General features: G+C 38.3%; 1 protein-coding gene across 1 annotated transcript in view; it reads right to left on the reverse strand.

Moving 5' to 3' along the window:
- The window catches only part of LOC135226942 (uncharacterized), a 69008-nt gene that overhangs the window by 40305 nt on the left and 7601 nt on the right, over positions 1 to 21102 (reverse strand). The window contains exon 2 of the mRNA XM_064266623.1: positions 8880 to 9043. Coding sequence (XP_064122693.1) covers positions 8880 to 9043 — 164 coding nt within the window. The remainder of the gene's footprint in view (positions 1 to 8879; positions 9044 to 21102) is intronic.

Below are 21102 nucleotides of genomic sequence, written 5' to 3' on the forward strand. Positions count from 1 at the left end.
GGCATACGGGAGACGATTTTTAAAATACCGCTTCGGCGTTTAAGGGTTAAAGGATTCTCATTCTTGCCCAGGAATGATGGGCCAGGGGATAACAATAACTGGTTTTCAGCAGTTTGTGCGATATATCGTCCCCATCTAAGAGAGCCCAATTCACTATGTGCTCCTAATGCTAATGCTACCAGGAAAATTGCTTTTTGAAGTATGCAGATGGTGGTTACGTCAGGTCCATTGAATTGAGGGGTACATAAAAGTTTGAGTACCTAATTCAGGGACTAAGTAATTGGAAGTCTTTTGGGAGCAGGTCTCTGTAAAGAAAAGGACCGCAGAAGGGAAGTGACAACTTCTATGTTGGAATCAATCCCAACTCCATAAAGCAAGGGTTCTGTTAACGCAGCCTTGTATGCTATAATTGTTGTAACTGCAAGATGTTTGTCTTCAAAGAGGTGTATAAGAAAATTCATTATTGTTTCTATAGAAATCTCAATTGGGCTCTCACTCTGGATATAATCTAACCATATTCTCCATATGGACTGGTATTGCCGGATAAATGATGTCCATAATTTTTGCACTAGGTACCTAGCAATATTGGGTGATATTTTTCACGGTAGATTATATTTAAAAAATCCACACGAAGGTCTCGGCTTAGAAAGGAGGATGCATAGACAACTTTCCCTTCTACCTTTTTCTGGGATTGTACAGTCGCGGGATGGGTTAATGGAATTGACCTCTTCATCCACTGCTGAAGTAGTAGGAACCAATGCCTGTTTGGCCATTAGGTAAGCTGTTCCTTTGAAGGTTAGGAGCTTGTTCAAAACCTTCAAAATCTGGGACAATGGAGGAAAAAGATATGTAGTCTTCCAGTTGTTCCAGTCCTGTAGAAAGGCATCTCTCGCTATTGCTTGATTGTCCACATTCAGGGACACATATATGTACTGGGAGTTTGTGATTCTTGTATGTGGCAAACAGGTCCACTTCTGTTGAGGCTGTCATATTCCTTGAGAAAAGTGTCTGCTATTACATTCAGAGATCTTGTAGGGTGAATTGCAGACAAATGCCACTTCTTTTCCTGTGCCATCCAGAGAATGGCTAACATTGCTATATTGTCGTATTGTCTAGGACCAGCAGAACGTGTGTCTGTTCTGGAGGTTTGAGTTTATTTAGGAAATTAACATGACAATTCCTTAGAGTATCTGACAACCTCTCCGCCACCTGACGATCCTCCCAATGTCCTCCCCAACCTGTCAACGAGAAATCTGTGTGTATTGTTACTTTTATAGATGGAGAAGTCAGGGTAACCTGTTTTGCCAGAGATTCCTTCTGTGTCCATGGCCTAAGTATCTCCCCAAGTTTTTTATGCATTTTGTGAGATTTATCTAGCATCCTTTTTATTGCATGTGACATCCAAAATTTTTTCACATTTTTCAGTTGCAACCTGAGTATTGTATCTGTTATAGATGTAAACTGTAGAAGACCCATCATACGCTCTAATTGCCGTCTGGAAGCAATGGGCTGTGTCAGAGACCTTTTGAAGTCTTTCCTTATTCTGTTGAGTTTTCAGGGGAAGATACAAAAGGCCGTGAACCATGTCCCAACACATTCCCAGCCACTGAAAATGTCTGCTGGGTGTGATACAGGATTTTTTCCAGTTTATAATAAATTCCTGTCCCATTTACCTGGTGAAGAGTTTCAACTACAGCTCCTAATGCCAAATTGCCAGCTAAGAGAATAGTTTCCTTTTGAGGCTTCTCCACGTCTGGCACAGGTGGTATAAGGCGCCATTCACATTCAGTGTTAGGAAAGGCTGCCCTGTCCCTAAATTCAACATGTACTATTTCTATCATGGTCTTTCTCTCATTAATATGATATGTACTTACCATCCTGAGAGAGGGTACACATTGAGGCATCTCGCTGAAGGTTATCAACATCAGAGAAGGATTTTAGAGTCTGCTAGATTTTGGTCATAAGACTCATAACTGGGACTGGCCATTTTGTTGGTTCCAGTTGGGTTTGCACTCTTAATTCTTGCTTGGGCAGATTTGGTTTCGACTCTCCCCATTCTATTGCAAGGTGCAGGATGTTTACACTTTGGTGTATCATGTAGTTCAGTGGTTCCCCCGTATTCGCGGGGGATGCATACCAGACCGCCCCGGTGAATAGTCAGAACCCGCGATTAGTTTGAATCCCTATAAAAATGCTGAAAACAACCTATTGTTAGTTAAAACCCAAGAAAAACCCACTCAAAATTTGTATACTTGTCTTGTAATAGTTTTATCACAAAATGTGCATTTTATGATGAATTGATAATTAAAAAAAAAGGAATTTGTGGATATTTCTCACAGAAAAACACCGTGAATATGCACATTTTCCACGAATAATGCGGGGAAACTTTCCTGAGATAAATCTGCGAATGTGTGAGTCCGCGAATCCGGAGAACGCAAATATGGGGGGTCCACTGTATGTCCATTACCTGTTGCCTTTCAGCTGCAAAAGCATCTGTGTCTCATTCATTATTTCCTTACGAAAGTGATCTACTACCGCAAACTGTGAACGTATCCCTTTTGGGGGAGCTTGCAAAACCTGATTGTATATCTGCCGCTGAGCTGCAGCTGTCTGTTCCCCAGGCGGCAGAAGTCCTGGGTGAATTGCTATAACCCTCTGAAATTGCTATTTCCATTGGGTTCAGGTCGATCCTTATATCCCTTTTGGGGGAAGGATCCTGATAGGCTTCTGAAAGCTGCATGGGAGATTGACTTTCTTCTACAATGTTTTCCCCATGGCTGATTCACATCTGTGTCCCTGGTCCTTCTGGGTTCAGCCAAGGTTCTTTCGGTATCAATGTCTACCTCAAAGTCTTCTTTTGGTATCAATATCTACCTCAAAGTCTTTGAACACTTCTTCTCTAGGTGAGGATTCCTCCAATTCCTCCTCAGGATGTACCTGGGGGGTAGCGGTGACTGATATTATTGGGTTTTGGCCCGAATATGGAACGTCAGAGAAGGGTTTAAATATATGCTGCCTGAGTTTTGCCAGATAGATATAATCTTCTTCTTCCTCACCTCTGCTAAACCCTAGGACCCATCAAGATAGTCTAAGTGAGCTATTTCATCTTTAAAGCTTGCTGCCTAGAGCACGCTACAAATCTTGCACATATCAGGCGACCCAACAAATTTCCCCTGATCGTTACAAGGACTATGCCTATGGCAGGTGGTATGGGCAGTGCCCACTGACAAAAATCGCACTGAGCAACCAGCTACAGGACACCTTAATTGAGGGTCATTTCTTAAGATGGCCCTGTAGTGGAAAAACCAAGTTGTTATTAGAAAAATTTATTTTAGTATAAATTATTTTTAATACTTGGAAACCATAAATACTAACGAGTAGTAGATATAATTTTATGAGTCAGTTTGACCACAAATATACATTTCTAGTGCGTTCTGTAAAATATTTAGGCAATTCTACATACTAACTCCACATGGACTGTAAGGAACAGACCTGTAAAAACAGACGCCACTAGGGACTGGGGCGTCTAATGTCATTTTTCTGTTTCTGATACTAGTCCCAGGGGGTAAAATCAACCCCCCAAAAATAATTGTTAAATTTCAATTATCAACTCAATTACTTTTAGAGACTTGTAATTTTCATATAAATACTTGATGCAGAGTTATTACCTAGATCTGCCTAAATCTGTGTTAACTCAAACCTTTTGAGGTTTAAATTACCTTTGAAGCCTTATTTATTTCTATGTTACTTAAACTTAGTCCTTATGTATTTGTTATATTTAGCTTTTAATTTTATTTATCAAAACACCCAATACTATTCAAGTTAGTTTATGACTAACTCTATTTATTAACCTAAGCAAGTTTTCTTTAAGGCTTGGGTTAGTATCCTTGGTATAATCTATTCCTACTGAATAAGGTTAGGTTTCTAGTTATTACCAACAAGAATTCAATATGTAGCCTAATTGTTTAGTTAGGCTACATTACCAAGTTACTATTTAATGAGTCAAGTAATTTTTGAAACTTTTTATAAAGTGGTTTATAAATACACACACACACACACACACACACACACACACACACACACACACACACACACACACACACACACACACACATATATATATATATATATTACAAAATCATAGCAAAAAAAAATTTTTTTTTGCTAAGCCTCAAATAGTTTTAGCATTATATTACTGATAAACTAGTCTATATAAAACCATCATACCAACACTAACCTTCATGTTAGGTCATTTTACCTTATGAGTAAATCAACACTTACTCTACGCATAACTTACAGTAACTAATTCGAATTACAATTCAGTGCCCAATTCAACATGTTACATAAGAACCACCACTTGAAATGTTACTTAAGAACCACCACTTGAAATGTAGCTCTGAGTTTTAGACTACTATTACATTTGGCACCTGTTGCCAATTTGACTAGCCTTAGAATACGTATTCTAGGCTAACAACTTTGACAAATGTGTTAGTAAGGGGTTCAATACTTACCACTGGGAATTATCCAGCTTGGTTTATTTCGGTCATATTAAATATGGCAAAATAAAAACTAAAATGGTGTAGCCTGTTTATCTCCTTCTAGGTACTTATCACCAAAAAATTAGGATTATTTAATAATCTTTAAGATATACTATCTTAGGTTACGGGCTACCGATAATTGCCATTCCTAGTCTAAAATTACTTGTCCTAAAACAGCTAGGCTACTGCCACAGAAATTAAAGAACTGTTATCTGAAAAGATTAACAAAATTAATAATACAATATGGAGTAGTTCTTTAGACAAAAAACTTCCAAAAATATTGATTTAAAAACACTTTTTGTGTTCGTAAAGGCTAGCCTGGAACATGTATCTCACCGATCATGTGTTCTAAACAACACGGGGTGGGTAAACAAAACACCAGTTTTTGTACTCACAATAAAAATTTTCTTGTTCCACAGCTTTTAACTTAACTGTTTTCACTAAATCTTAAAATTAAGCACTTAACTTTCAACTTTCAGCAATTCCATGATTTCTGGAGATCAATCTCGAAGAAAAATTCTCAAAATTGAGAACTGGCTGAATAGATTTATGTCTGTGCTGACCGGAGGAGTAATAGATTCTTAGTCTTTTGGCCGGCCCGAACATAAAACAAGATGGCCGATGCGCATGCGCAATAGTCACTTCTACAGGTTTTGACGTAGGAAACTGGGTACAGCCTTCGCTGAAGACAAGAAAAAATGCCTTCTTGTCTTTGAGTCCATTATACTCTATCACTTGTCATAGTCTTTATCATTAAGGCATAATACCCAGCTAAAAGACCAGGCTAAAAGGCATTTCTTTGATATTAGTCTGATTACTGTGGGGCGCTGGTCCACACTATGGAGGGTAAATCCTTTAAGGATGAAACAGCAACTATGCTATCAAAAATATTAAGGGTACTGAATTGTCCAGTACCAAATTGTCTGGTACCAAACTGTCCTAGTGCCGAATTTTTCAGCATACCAAATTGTCTGGTACCGAATTGCCCTAGCGCCACTCAATCATGTCCAGTACCTGACTGCACTCTATACAAGATGCAATTACTAAACCTGCAAAAAGTACAACCAGAGGATTATTAACATTATGGGAGGACATGAACTGACCCAAGAGCTACCCATGCCTAAGACATTTATATACCGAGACATCTTTCTAACTAATAGGAGACTTATGCAAAATGAAAATATCTGTTAAGTATTGAGGCAGTTTTCTTTCTCCAATATGTATGTGGAGGCAATAATAGCAAAACATTCTTAAAAGAGGTTACATACACATATGCAGATAATAATAGTGAAATGTCTTAGAAAAGGCTTCCTTTCCATGAGCTGCACTAAAGTCTTGAATATACCCAAGACAACCATAGTGAAATTTAGAGCAAATGAAGGTTTTTATTTCCACAAAATATTTTGTTACCCTATTACATCAACAATCAATTAACATCTTCCATAAAGAAATTGTGAGCATTTCTTAATTTGGTTCTACACCAGGCACCCATTTCATCAATCAACAGAAGCACAAGCAACTTTCCCTCTGACAAAGAAGTGGGAGAATAGGGCATATACACCAAACATGCACCAGAGACTGAGGCAAAGACTACAACACTCGCTGGCAGAAGAACAGCAACTGACTTCACTGAACTAATTCCTGATGAGCTTCTACCAAGGGTTGAAACTCTTCTTTAGTCATCCCAATAAAACAACTTGCTCCGACTTGAAAGGAAGATATTGATTCAGCTGGAAACCTGTTAGCTCAAAAAAATTACCTAAATTCTGAACAGGAAAAATTTCACAATAAGGAGAAAGTTCCTGAACAAAGGGGGAATCAAAACAAACGGCAACCACCTGGAATAGGAGTCGAAGTCCCCGAAGTAGAGTGTTTACACACTACTAAAGGCAACTACCTACTTGTCTACCAAATATTAAACTGAATAAGAGCGCTTTGCCAAAATTCTCTATAGGTAAGTGATAGGCAAAAGGCAAACCAGCAACAGTCCCTCAAGTGAAAGTCACACAGGCGATAGGCAAACAGACAATAGTTGCACAGAAGCATGAAAGTGGCAATTAGAGAACTTAAAGACTGAAGGAGAAAACCTGAAAGCCACATGGCACAGCAGAGAGGCACACAGAGGTGTGGCATTGAAGTAAAATGCAAAAAATTGCACTAGGTGCAGGTGACCTGTGCATCAAAATTGCAACAGACACAATCACACTTGCTGACAAAAGCCACAATACATGGGAAATTGAAGTAAGTCTAGGCTTCTCACTAGAAACTTACTAATCCTTAATACTGGTCTTAAACCACAAAAGATCCTTAACTACAGAGGATTCAAGCAAAATTCCTAAAAAAAGGAAACTTTCCTTGACAAGCAGCTTCAGCCAACTGCTTACTACCCATTGGAAGGAGTAAAACCCATTTAAATATTATACGAAAGAATCAAAGCATCACTTCTACCAAACCAACCTGATACAGTAAAACTAAAAGAGGGAAAAACATCAGGCAACTCCTCATTCTCTCCTGAGCAATCCTATCAGAGAACGAATTCCGGTGCCAGAATTGGTGCCACTGATGCCAGATTGAACAGAGGAAGGAGGTAATAGGCACAGATCCGCTCTGCTTTCTCATATGGTTCAGTTCCCTATTGGTGCAGGCCCCGAGGGAGGGAACAAGACAGGACATAGCAAGCCAAAACCAGGGGGAGTTGACCATTCCTCCATGTGGGGAAATATCCAACCTTCAACAAGACCCATGGGCTGCATAAGAAAATCCCATGAAACTTATGTTCTGGATTGATGGGAGGAATAACTTGAGTAATTGATCAAAGAAAGCAGCAGAAGACTTATCCAGTCACTAAAAAGGGAAGCATTCCAAACATGCCTCCCTTTAACACAAGTCTTATGAATCCTATCCTCTTTAGTAGTTGTTTCTACAAACTAACAAGCTCTCTTCGCTCGTGATCAATTTCTGCCTGATTTCACTAGACTTCGACTCACATCAGTTATCCCAATCAAGGTCCTTACCATTTGATCCAAAATAAAATTTAAATTTTAAACTAAAAACAAGCCAACAGAAAACCGAGTACATTTAACCCTTAAGGGACATGGCCAATATCTATTAAGCACACTCCCAGACCAGCCAAACTTTAAGGTTGGCTAATTTACAAAAAAAAAAAAAAAAACATCAATGGAAACAGGAAGATATGCAAAAACACAAGGTGTAACAAAAGAAATTCTAAACATTTTTTTGTACCTTCAATGAGAAGTTCAAAGTGAATATTAACACTGCGCAGGGCCTCTTTTCCAAGACACTTGTAATTTATAGCAAGTTATAAATGTTTTTTGCAAGTTGTAAATATTTTTTATAATAACTTACTTCATTTCATTTGGTAAAATTATAATTACAGCTCACAAAATATCATAACAGATAAGAACTAAAGGCAGTAACAAAGTAAAACATTTATGAAATTTACTGAGATGAGGAGATGCAGTAAATTTTTTGAGGTATACATGTTTTTTCTAATGTTTCTTTGCCCTTTTCTTTGCAAAATTACAATTGTAACTGACATACTGTAATAAAAGATAAGAACTAAAACCAACAGCAACCCCTGGGTACATTTATGAGCAAAATAAATAAAAAAAATGTCATGGGATAGAGAGAGATAATGCATTTCCCCATCAAGTCTCAAGGCATCCCAATTGCCCTCTGTCCTATGCTGAGCTAATACAGTTGCCATTAGTCATTTATGGATTACTGAAGTCATATAAACATCTTTCCCACTAAATTCATCCAAAAACATATGGCACAAAATATCAATACTCATATGAGTTAGCCCGTCTACCACCCAAAACCTGTTATAGATACTCATATGATGATGCCTGTCCAATAAGGGTTAACAATCATCTACCTTCTATCAAAACTAGCAACAGAAGTAAACTGACCAGCTTTGAGTGCTTGTACCTATCAGTCCCCTAGTGTAGGATGGAGAAAGCAGATGGTTTTTCATAAAAACTGAAGTGTTTTTGTTTTTCTTTTATAATCTTTTGAACTCCTGCTGGTACAGAAATAAAAGCTATATAATGGACAGGTAATATTCATTTTAAAATACTATTACCTTTTCATTATTTACATATAAATTCCTCATATGAACAGGCAAACCACTTGTAGAATAATTGCTCCATATGGACAAAGTACGTAATAATAAATTACCAACTGAAACATCACACACAGCTTGGTTTAAGCTATCAATCTTTCAGGTTTCAACTACCTGCAATTCAGACAAGAGTACCTATCAGCTAGGATGGAGGGAGTGTCTTTAATTCTAAATAAAAATTATAAAAATTTCCTTACCTTGTTTTTGTGGCACCACTGAGGTAACTTTGCAAGAACTTTAACATTAGAAAACAACACTTTGGCCATATCTGGAATAGATGTAAATGTATTCTCTAGCACCATAGCGGCAATTCTACTGCTAATTTCACTACGACTGACACAGTCTACAGCCACAGCTCCACCTAAAATGGAAAAGATTTATTAGTAACTTACCCCAGTAACCAAACTATGAAGTTCATATTTTTTTTAAACAGAGGAGACAATTGCTAAATTTAACAGAATTTGAACTTGGTTGAATCCCAAGAACTCAAACATCAATGACTACTCATTTCAACAGGCTACTCCTTCACCAAAGATTTTTAAAAAATAAAGTGCTGTCAAGATATCGATTAAATGTTTGCCTCCATTTGCAAAACAGGGCATTCCAGGTTAGTAAGAACTAGATATTCAAGGGTCTTTGACTAGGAACAACATATGATATTCTAATTTATAGAGAGAGTGGTCAACACTATGTCATCTGCCTTACAGTCTCTTTGCACAGTAACAATGAAATTAGATCAACTGTAAACACTGATCCTACAAATTTTTATCTTGAGTGATTTAATATTCATACAATACAGTGGTATCTTGACCTATGAGTTTAATTCGTTCTGTGGCAGAGCTCATAGCTCAATTTGCTCACACATCAAATAAATTTTCTCCATTGACAATACAGCGGAACCTCCATTTTCGTATACCTCTCATTTCATACGTTTCAGTTTTCATAGAGTTTTTTGTCCGAAATCTTGTCTCGGTTATCGTACACTTGCTCGGTTTTCGAACACTTGGTAACGTTCTATCTGGGGTCCAGGGCGTGACCGTGCCTCATATGAAGTGCACAAACATAGCATCCTGTTTTCTCTTGTGACCCATTCTGGCTTTATCTCTTGCCTAACAAGTTTCTCCTTGCTCATAGTTCGCATCAACACACGTGTTTTGTGTGTTTTGTGCAATATTTCACAATAAAACTCACTGAAAAATAGTCATCATGGGGCTAAAAAAAAGGTACAAGTGCCACCCCTTCGATGAAAAAGACCAGAAATATGATAGAATTCAAGAAAGAACTTGTACCGAAGTATGAAAGTAGGACACATATGGCTGATCTCGGTAGAATGTATGGTAAGTTGGTGTCGACGATCAGCTCTATCCTAGCAAAGAAAGATGAAATCAAGGCAGCTGATGTTGCGAAAGGGGTCACATCATCATCTAAACCAGGGCTCTCCAAACTATGACCTGCGGGCCACATCCAGCCCGCCACATAATTTCATCCGGCCCCCAAACAAATCCCTGTGTGGTGACCTTGAAAAAATAATTATCGCACAACTGGCAACGCTGAATTATTCAATGCTGAAAATCTTCCAATTCAATTTCAAATGGAAATTATTGATCTCCAGGCAGATGAAAGGCTGAAAGATAAGTACAGAGAAGGAAATCTGATTGAGTTTTATAAATGCCTGCAGCCAGATCAGTTTCCAAATCTGATAAAGTTTGCTTGTAGTTTTGCGTCCATTTTTGGTACAACATACTTGTGTGAACAAACATTTTCCAAAATGAAGTATGTGAAATCTAACTATCGAGCAAATTTGTCTGATTATCATTTGAAATCAATTCTTACAATTGGCTCATCTAATCTGGAACCTGATTTCAATGTAATTTTGAAATCAAAACATCAGTATCACTCGTCACACTAATTTGGTTGCATAAAACTAAAGACAGCAATCTATTTAGTTTACCCTGATTTTTTCCAACAAGATGTTTTAATTTTTCCATGTTTATACTATAATATTTGCGGAAATTAAATTACTGGCACTGATTTTTTTTTCCTTTGGCCTGCATAAATGTGGAAAATATATAATGTGGCCCTTACAATGAAAAGTTTGGAGACCCCTGATCTAAACAGAGATCGCTACTAATGCAAGATATTGAAAAGCTGTTGGTGTGGATCAATGAAAAAGTTAGTGGAGGGATAGTGTGTGTGAAGCAAGGATGCTACATGCCAATTCAAGTTAGAAAATGCCAACAAGAAGTGCTGCTCTTAGTGATTTCAAGGCCAACAGAGGCTGGTTTGAAAAATTCAGAAAGCGTAAGGGCCTCCATAGTGCTAGTAAAAATCAAAGTGGGGAAGTAACCACAGACAGTGCCACTAAAAAACCTAGAGAAATAACCCAAGAAGTGTTCATGATACCTGAAGTCCTTCTAGAGGGAGATTCCCCTTCCAAACAATAACCTCTCATCCCTCCTCTCTGTCTTCCATTTGCTAACAAGTCTTCCATAAAGGTAAAGGTAAGAGATGTTCAATGTTTATTATTAATTTCATTATTCATTTATATTTATTTCTCATTCTTTTCTGTATGTAAAACTATTTATTCCCAGTAAATTTTTTTTTTTTCTGTCTCTCGGGTGCCGACTGGACGTATTTTACGTCGACATACAAGTTTTTTTTTAAATTCGCGGAAAAATACTTATAGGCCTACAGCCTAAAACTTTTGAATCACTCGCCTTGGGGGATGCTGGGAGTTCACGGATCAAGGCCTTGTTTTGTTTTGAAGCGTGACCCAGGGGCGCATGTGCGATATCCCTTCTTCTCGCTCCAGCCAGCATCAGTAGCGCATCATCTGAGAGCGATCTTTCGTCAAAAGCGTGTTTTTCTGGACTTGTGCGAGACTTTGAGCATTTGTGTTGCTACAGGACATTCATAGATATGTCTCAACGACGTGTGAACCGCGAAAGGCGCGTTTTACCCGTCGGAAGAGGCGAGTTTTGGACCTGGATGCTGGCGAGGGGCCAAGCACCCAGCATGACCCCGCGCCTCAAGGCCGTTCTGTGCGGCCACGTGTGGCTGAAAGTGTTTCAGGAACACAGCGTATGCCTTTGGTTACCCCTAGGAAGCATGTGGGCGTCCTTAGGGGCATTCATAGGCATTTGGGAGGCCTCCAACCAAGGGACATAGATGAATATCTATCGGAGCTTGATCGGGATCATGTCGCAAGTCCTCATTTTGATGGCGGATGTCATCGAGTGATGAGGACATCAGTCCCGATGAAAGTGAGGATGAATATATGCCCCCAATGTCCGTTCGAGGCTCACATCCCGAAAGTGAGCTCGAATTCAGTGGGTTCAGTGCTTACGAGGGGGAATCTGAGGAGGGGGAGGATGGGGATACAGGGGCAAGTTTTATCGCAGAGGACGATACAGAAAGTGAAGGCCTAAGTGAGGGTGATGGGCCAACGGGGGAGGGTAGAGTGCAATATCGTGCCCGCACCCGTGCGCGCGCACGTAGAAGGTCGGCTCGTCGCACCAGCCAAGGTGAAGGTCGGTCGTCGGAGAGTGACGAGGGGTGGACGGAGGACCCCACCCCTCCTAACATGCACCCCTTCACGGCAACCCCTGGGCTCACCGTACCAGTACCCCTGACTGTTTTGGGGTTCATCCAGCTTTTCCTTACGCGGGAATTGCTGGAATACCTGGTACACGAGACGGTGGACTACGCTCGGTACTGCCGGTATGAGCTGAGGACGACCTTGTCGTATTACTGGCGGGGTTGCAACCTCATTGACATGGCACATTTTTTGGGGCTGCACATTTATTTTGGTATGACACCTGCTTCCGACGTCAGGCAATATTGGAGGAGGAATTATTTATTATGTATGCCTAATGTGCCTGGCGTTATGTCCCATGATAATTTCCTGGCGTTGGACAGGTACTTCAACGCCATACCCCGGAATAACAGTGATCGCCTCATTTTAGTGCGCCCAGTGTTGGATTATATCCGTGATTGGTGTAGAAATCTCGTGATTCCTGGAAAAAACCTGTCTTTGGATGAGGGGATGATGCCTTACAAAGGACGTCTTAGTATAAAAGTGTATAACCCCAAGAAGCCGAAGAAATATGGTGTGAAATTCTTTCTTATTACCGAGGCCAACACTGGATACGTTGTGGACTTTTCAGTGTATTCCGGGGTCTTCTCCACGCTGCGTGACACTGTATTCAATCTTGTGGGACATTTCCGTAACCAGGGATATCACCTGTTTATGGATAATTATTATAACTCGGTATCCCTGGCCCAGGAACTGTATGAAGCTGGTGTGCACGTCAGTGGTACCCTTCGGTTGGTGCGTGGGGCCCCGAATGTCCTCAAGAGGTTCGCTAGTCATCCACAACACCTGGCAAGAGGAGAGACAGAGTGGCGGCGGAAGGGCGCTGTCTTCGTCATCTGTTGGAAGGGTGTCCAACTCGTCCCCATGATTACGAGGAGTCATGAACCCATCCAAGAAGAGATACAGTGGAAGAAGACACGTCGACAGGGCCGAGTTGTGTTTAAGGAGTTTCGTATCAAGCGGCCTACCATCATTGGGCACTACAACAGGCACATGGGAGGAGTTGATCTCTTTGATCAGCTCATCCAGTATTATCCCTTCGCCAGGAGAACCAGAAGGTGGACACAGAAGCTCCTCAAATACATCCTTCAGTTGGCCCTCCAAAATGCCTACATACTGTACTGTGGGTACCGCGGTGACAATCTTCCGAGGTTGACCCACTTACAGTTCCTAGAGGAAGCCGGGAATGCCCTCATCAACTTCGATCCCGATAAGTGGCCTTCCATAACTGACCCCCTGCCCCGAGCTGCAGATCTGCCCCTAGCGGCAGATCTGCCCCTAGCGGAAAGGGCAGATAGGAGGGCCAACTTCGCTCGACCTGCCGCCGCCCCTGCTGACGCCGCCCCTGCTTATGACGGGGACGTCACTGCTGCCGCCGCCCCTGCTGACGACGCCATTGCTGACGACGCCCCTCTTGCCGCCGGCCCCGCCATCACCGCTTCTCATCGGGTAGTGGACCCTGTGTGTCGGCTGCAGCCAGGGGATCACATACTGGAGGCCTTACAAGGGCGAAGGCAAAAACGGTGCCGGGTGTGCCATTATTAAGTGGCAGAAGGAGAGACAACCCGGTTCTTCTGGCGTCTCTGCAAAGTTGCTCTTTGCAGGATAGGGGAGTGTGACCGAAAATACCACACTAAGGTCATGTATTGGAGCGCGCCCCCTAAACCGACAGCGGAGGGCGCACGGGGCCGCCGGGTCCATCAGCAGTAAGGGCGCGCGTCTCCCTCCTCCACCTGTACCTCGTCATGTCGACTGGAAAAAAATGCAAGACTCTTCAATGGAGGAGGGAGAAAACAAGAATAGAACGAAGAGTCAGGATTACGAGTGAGTATTCTGCATTTATTTTATATTTAGTTTTATATTTATTACAATTTTTTATATATCCGTATCTATGCATGATAAAATAATAATAAGACATTTCATTGTATGCAAAAAGAGAAGTGTCACCTGCATTCCTTTTATTATGTATTGGTACCAGAATCGAAGAATGTAATATATATTTTATACGTATAAAAAAATATATATATATATATATATATATATTATATATATAGTATATATATACAGGCAGTCCCCGGGTTACGACGGGGGTTCCGTTCTTGAGACGCGTCGTAAGCCGAAAATCGTCGTAAGCCGGAACGACGCTTGGAAATATGTCTTAAACTAATAAAAGTTATAAAAACCTTACTTGTAATCCTTTGGTTACACTACATGTTGTTTCCTGTAGTTTTATGTACAACCTGGAGTTATTTTCATAAAAGAATGCTGGTTCTTGAAGGTAAAAACTATTGTAATCCTCTGGTGACACTACATTCTTGAAGTTTTATGTACAACCTGGAGTGATTTTGCAAAATCTTGAGGGCTACAAGAACAGCTGATTACTATTTAGTATCATATAGACTAATTAAAGTAAATGTATCTTTAAATAGGCTTATATATTAGTATCAACAAAACATTTCCTGCCATGAGTCAGAGGCCGTTTAATGAAACGAACACTTCTCTGTCCTATCTGTTCAGAAAATAAACGTTACGTCAATCCCCGAGACCATTGTTGCCAAAGCGTCTCTCTCTCTCTCTCTCCTCTCTCTCTCTCGTCTCTCATCTCTCTCTCTCTCTCTCTCTCTCATCTCTCTCTCTCTCTCTCTGTCTCTCTCTCTCTCTCTCTGATCAAATTACATTGGAAACTTGACATACGATTGCCCTAATATACGAATGTTTTGAGATATAACAGAAAATTTGCGAAAATACAAGCTTTGATATACAACGAAATATTTGAGATACGATTTTGCGATGAGTGTTAGTTTGTATAGGCGACCGATAAATGGCGTTCAGTCTGTTTGTTTGTTGGTGCTGCATGTTAACACGTCGTTGTTTAGTTCGTTGTATTTGCGCCTATTTTTCGTGTTATTTTGTCTATTTTATTATTAACCATGGGTCTCAAAGCTAAAGACAAAGCAGGTGATAAGAAAAACCCAAGAAAATGATTTCGATGGAAGCAAAACATGAAATTATAGCAAAGCATGAACGTGGCGTTCGTATCGTCGATTTGGCAAACGAGTATGGTCGAAATCCTTCTACAATATCCACGATCATCAAGCAGAAGGAAGCTATAAAAACCACCGAGACCATTGTTGCCAAAGCGTCTCTCTCTCTCTCTCTCTCTCTCTCTCTCTCTCTCTCTCTCTCTCTCTCTCTCTCTCTCTCTCTGATCAAATTACGTACTGGATAATGTCTCTCTTTGGATACTTCGATTTTGCCAAATATTGAGGGCTACAAGAACAGTTGATTACTATTTACGTATCATATAGACTAATTAAGTAAACGTATCTTTAAATAGGCTTATATTATTAGTATCAACAAAACATTTACTGGCATGAGTCAGAGGCCGTTAACGAAACGAACATTCTCTGGTCCCTAGCTCTGGCAGCGTCGGAAGACGCCTCTCTCTCTCTCTTCTCCATCCTCTTCTCTCCCTCTCTCTCTCTCGCTCTCTCTTCTCTATCTCTCTCTCTCTCTCTCTCTGATCAAATTACTGGATAATGTCCTTCTTTCTTTGGATACTTGGAAATTTGCCGTTGTAATCTAATACCAGAAACTTCGTTTTGTTTAGTTTCTTACTGGAAACAAGCAATGATTTTCAATTATGTGCGCTTTGGACGTTTTTTTTATATGTAAACTATTATTTGCTTCATTCGCTTTTCGGGAAACTAGTTGCGCATATGAGGCTGCAAACTAAAAAACCTAGAAAAATACAAACATAAAAAGTGTTCGGGAAAATCATTATAATCTCAAACGTTTAAACGAAACGAACTAGTTTCTCGTCCTTAAATCGGAGCGTCGGAAGGACGCCTCTCTCGCCTCTCTCTCTCTCTCTCTCTCTCTTCTCTCTCCTCTCTCCCTTCTCTCTACTCTCTGAAAAATCAAATACTGGATAATGTCTCTCTTTGGAAAAATACTTGGAATTTGCCGTTTTAATCTAAAAACCAGAAACTTCGTTTGTTATTATTATGGAAACAGAAAAGATGATTTTTCATTATTTGCGATTTTGGAACTGTTATATGTAAACGAGTATGTATTCAAATTCCGCTTTCGGGCAAAAAACACTAGTGCAAAGCATATGAAGGAGGTCACTTAAAAACTCTAGAAAAATAAACCTAAAAAGTTTGTCGAAAATTTTTTTTTTTTTTTTCCACTTAATCCTCAAACGTGAACGTCGGAATACGCCTCTCTGTCCTTAACTCGGAGCGTCGAAGACGCTCTCTCTCTCTCTCCTCCTCCTCTATCTCTCTCTCCTCTCTTCTCTCTCTCTCTCTCTCTCTCTATCTCTGCTCTCTCTCTCTGCTCTTATTGACAAATTACTGGATAATGTCTCTCTTTGGATACTTGGAATTTGCGTTGTAATCTAAGCAGAAACTTCTTTTTGTTATATTACTGGAAACAAGCAATGATTTTTTCATTATTTGCGCTTTTGGTACTGTTATATGTAAACTAGTATGTATTCATTCGCTCGGAAACTAGTTCCGCATATGAGGCGTCACTAAAAAACTTAGAAAAATACAACATAAAAAGTGTCGAAAATCATCATAATCTCAAAATTTTTGTTGTAATCTAACCAGAAACTTATTTTTATTAATATACTGTGCTAAACTATAAAGGATTTTTATCATAGTATGCGTTTTTTAAAAGCGTCGTTAACTCGGAGCGTCGGAAGCGTCAGCGTCGTAACCTCGGAACAAGCGTCGTAACCCAGGACGGATTTTTCCATTGAATATTTAAGAAAAAGCGTCGTAACCTCGGAACGTCGTAAGCCGGAACCGTCGTAACCCGGGGACCGCCTGTATATATATATATATTATAAATATTGGTTTTTTTCGGGTAAGCAAATTACTTACAGTCTAGTAATATTCAATCATTTATCTTCACTTTAAAACAAATTGCAAGTCTCTAGAACAATATCTCTATTTATGGTGAATATTTGAAAAAAATATTTTTATTCCCTCCGCGTGCCGATTCTCGGCAGCGAATCTCCGAAATGCGTAGGTCACATTCTATTAATATTTGTGCCTTTTCATATTACGCTTTTTTTAAGAGTTTTATATATGGAAATGTGCGCAAAAACATGCACAATATAACAATAAATATTGGAAGGTTGTAGCATTTCTCATTTTTGAAATATTTGCATATAAAGTACGATAAGTAAGAAAAAAACTATGATCGGTCAACTTTGACTCAACCGAAATGGTCGAAAAACGCATTTGTAACATAAAAATCTTACAGTCTAGTAATATTCAATCATTTATCTTCACTTTAAGGGGACCGTCTGCTATGGCGGATGACATGTCGACTTGAAAAAATAAAAAATAGAGTTATTACTTGTATCTATGCAGAAACATGCCGTGCATGCTTTCCAGAAGTTTCAGACAATTATTTTCACAATAATGAAGATATAGTGGTTTTTAAATGATAACGTCATCGTAACTGCGTCGTCTGTATGACTTGAGTTTGACAGAATCGTTTTTGCGTGTTTATTTTTGCATATATACAGCGATTTTTAAAGATTTTTTTCGAAATTCTCATACATCTGGTAGCAATGAAAGGTACTGTGACACTGGGTGAGAAGCGAGCTGCTCAGAGCGGTTATTTATAGGCGAGACTCGGAGAATGACTCAGTTACGCCACAGACGTCAAAGCAGTTATACGCACGTAGGCACTTGCGTTTGGTTACTAGCTATTTACGTTGTTTTTATGACTTCTTAGTGAACTTATAGCAATGCCAAAGTTACCTAAGATCAAGAAGGCTACTCAGCAACTATGGCTAACAAAATTAGCGAAGGCCAGGAGTGTGCTGAAAGAAAAACACGAAAATTAATTGTTTTCAGCTGCCCTCATTGTCTCATGTCTCGCCGTCAACATCATTATCTGGTGTCACGCTAAGGGTATTAATACCACTTTTAGGGGTAGGACCATAATCCTTGATGTAGAAATCAACAATAAAAGTACAAATAAAGTAATTATAATAATGTTGTTTTGACTTTTATAAGAAAGAAGCAAAAATTTACATAGCAAATCTTTGGGAGCTCATAACTCAAAAACATACTTATGCGCATGTCGGTAACCATTACTCGGTTATTTATTATCCAATTTTAGAGAGAAAGATATCATTAGAAAGAGGAATAAAAATCCCATAATTCTGTGTGACAGAATTTTGATTTTTTCTTTCTTTTTTTTAGAATTTTTGAGTGTCTAGACTAAAAAAAAAAAAAAAAAAAAAAATCATAAAATATAAAAAAACTAAAAAATCAAAATTCTGTCACAGAATTGTTCTGTATATAAAGAAGTTTTTATGGTATGATTTTCAATACAACTGATGTCATATTAGCGGAGAAAACTCTACCAATTTTTTTTTTAAATAATGATTTTTGCTAATAAAACAAAAAGTTTTTGATCATATGACTTGAAATTTTTATATGATGAAGGTATTATATACGTATATCTAAAACATATATGAAAATTATGTATTTTGCGTAATAAATAAAAAAAAATAGACATCATAGCGGACGGTCCCCTTAAAACAAATTGCAAGTCTCTAGAACAATATCTCGATTTATGGTGAATTTTTGAAAAAAAAAAACAAAAAAAAAAATTTTTTTCCCTCCGCACGCCGATTCTCGGCCGCAAAAAATCTCCGAAACGCGTAGTCACATTCTCCTAATATTTGTGCCTTTTCATATTTACGCTTTTTTTAGAGTTTTATATATGAAAATTGTTGCGCAAAAAACATGCACAATATAACAAAAAATATTTGGAAGGTTGTAGCATTTCTCATTTTTTTGCAAATATTTGCATATAAAGTATGATAAGTACGAAAAAACTACGATCGGTCTCACTTTGACTCAACCGAAATGGGTCGAAAAACGCATTTGTAACATAAAAATCTTACAGTCTAGTATATTCAATCATTTATCTTACGCTTAAAACAAATTGCAAGTCTCAGAAACAATATCTCGATTTATGGTGAATTTTTTGAAAAAAAAAAAAAAAAAATATTTTTTCCCTCCGCGTCGCCGATTCTCGGCCGAAAATCTCTGAAACGAGTAGGTCCACATTCTCCTAATATTTGTGGCCTTTCATATTAGGCTTTTTTTTTAGAGTTTATATATGGAAATGTGCGCAAAACATCACAACCAAAAATAACAAAAAATATTGGAAGTTGTAGCATTTCTCATTTTTGAAATATTTGCATATAAAGTACGATAAGTACGAAAAAAAGTACGATCGGTCAACTTTGACTCAATCGAAATGGTCAAAAAACGCATTAGTAACATCAAAATCTTACAGTCTAGTAATATTCAATCATTTATCTTCACTTTAAAACAAATTGCAAGTCTCTAGAAAAATATCTCGATTTAAGGTGAATATTTGAAAAAAATATTTTTATTCCCTCCGCGCGCTGATTTCTCGCCGAAAATCTCCGAAAAACGCGTAGGTCACATTCTCCTCAATATTTGTGCCTTTTCATATTGACGCTTTTTTAGAGTTTTTATATATTGAAAAGGTGGGCGCAAAAACAATGCACAATATAACAAAAAATATTGGAAGGTTGTAGCATTTCTCATTTTTGAAATATTTGCATATAAAGTATGATAAGTACGAAAAAAACTACGATCGGTCAACTTTGACTCAACCGAAATGGTAAAAAAACGCATTAGTAACATAAAAATCTTACAGTCTAGTAATATTCAATCATTTATCTTTACTTTAAAACAAATTGCAAGCCTCTAGAACAATATCTCGATTTATGGTGAATTTTTGAAAAAAATATATTTTTTCCCTCCGCTCGCCGATTCTCGGCCGAAAATCTCTGAAACGAGTAGGTCACATTCTCCTAATATTTGTGCCTTTTCATATTACGCTTTTTTTTTAGAGTTTTATATATGGAAATGTGCGCAAAAACATGCATATAACAAAAAATATTGGAAGTTGTAGCATTTCTCATTTTTGAAATATTTGCATATAAAGTATGATAAGTACGAAAAAAACTATGATCGGTCAACTTTGACTCAACCGAAATGGTAAAAAAAAACGCATTAGTACATAAAAATCTTACAGTCTAGTAATATTCATCATTTTATCTTCACTTTTAAAACAAATTGCCAAGTCTCTAGAACAATATCTCGATTTATGGTGAATATTTGAAAAAAATATTTTTTTTCCCTCCGCACGCCGATTCTCGGCAGAAAATCTCCGAAACGCGTAAGTCACATTCTCCTAATATTTGTGCCTTTTCATATTACGCTTTTTTTAGAGTTTTATATATGAAAATGTGCGCAAAAACATGCACAATATAACAAAAAATATTGGAAGGTTGTAGCATTTCTCATTTTTGAAATATTTGCATATAAAGTACGATAAATAGGAAAAAAACTACGATCGGTCAACTTTGACTCAACCGAAATGTCGAAAAACGCATTTGTAACATCAAAATCTTACAGTCTAGTAATATTCCATCATTTATCTTCACTTTAAAACAAATTGCAAAAAGTTCTCTAGAACAATATCTCGATTTATGGTGAATATTTGAAAAAAATATTTTTATTCCCTCCGCGCGCCGATTCTCGGCCGAAAATCTCCGAAACGCGTAGGTCACATTCTCCTAATATTTGTGCCTTTTCATATTACGCTTTTTTTAGAGTTTTATATATATGAAAATGTGTCAAAAACATGCACATATAACAAAAAATATTGGAAGGTTGTAGCATTTCTCATTTTTTTATATTTGCATATAAAAAAAATGTTAAACAAAAAATCGACATTTGGTCAACTTT

The sequence above is a fragment of the Macrobrachium nipponense genome, chromosome 15 (genome assembly GCF_015104395.2).
Source record: "Macrobrachium nipponense isolate FS-2020 chromosome 15, ASM1510439v2, whole genome shotgun sequence".
NCBI classification, from domain to species: Eukaryota; Metazoa; Arthropoda; class Malacostraca; order Decapoda; family Palaemonidae; genus Macrobrachium; species Macrobrachium nipponense.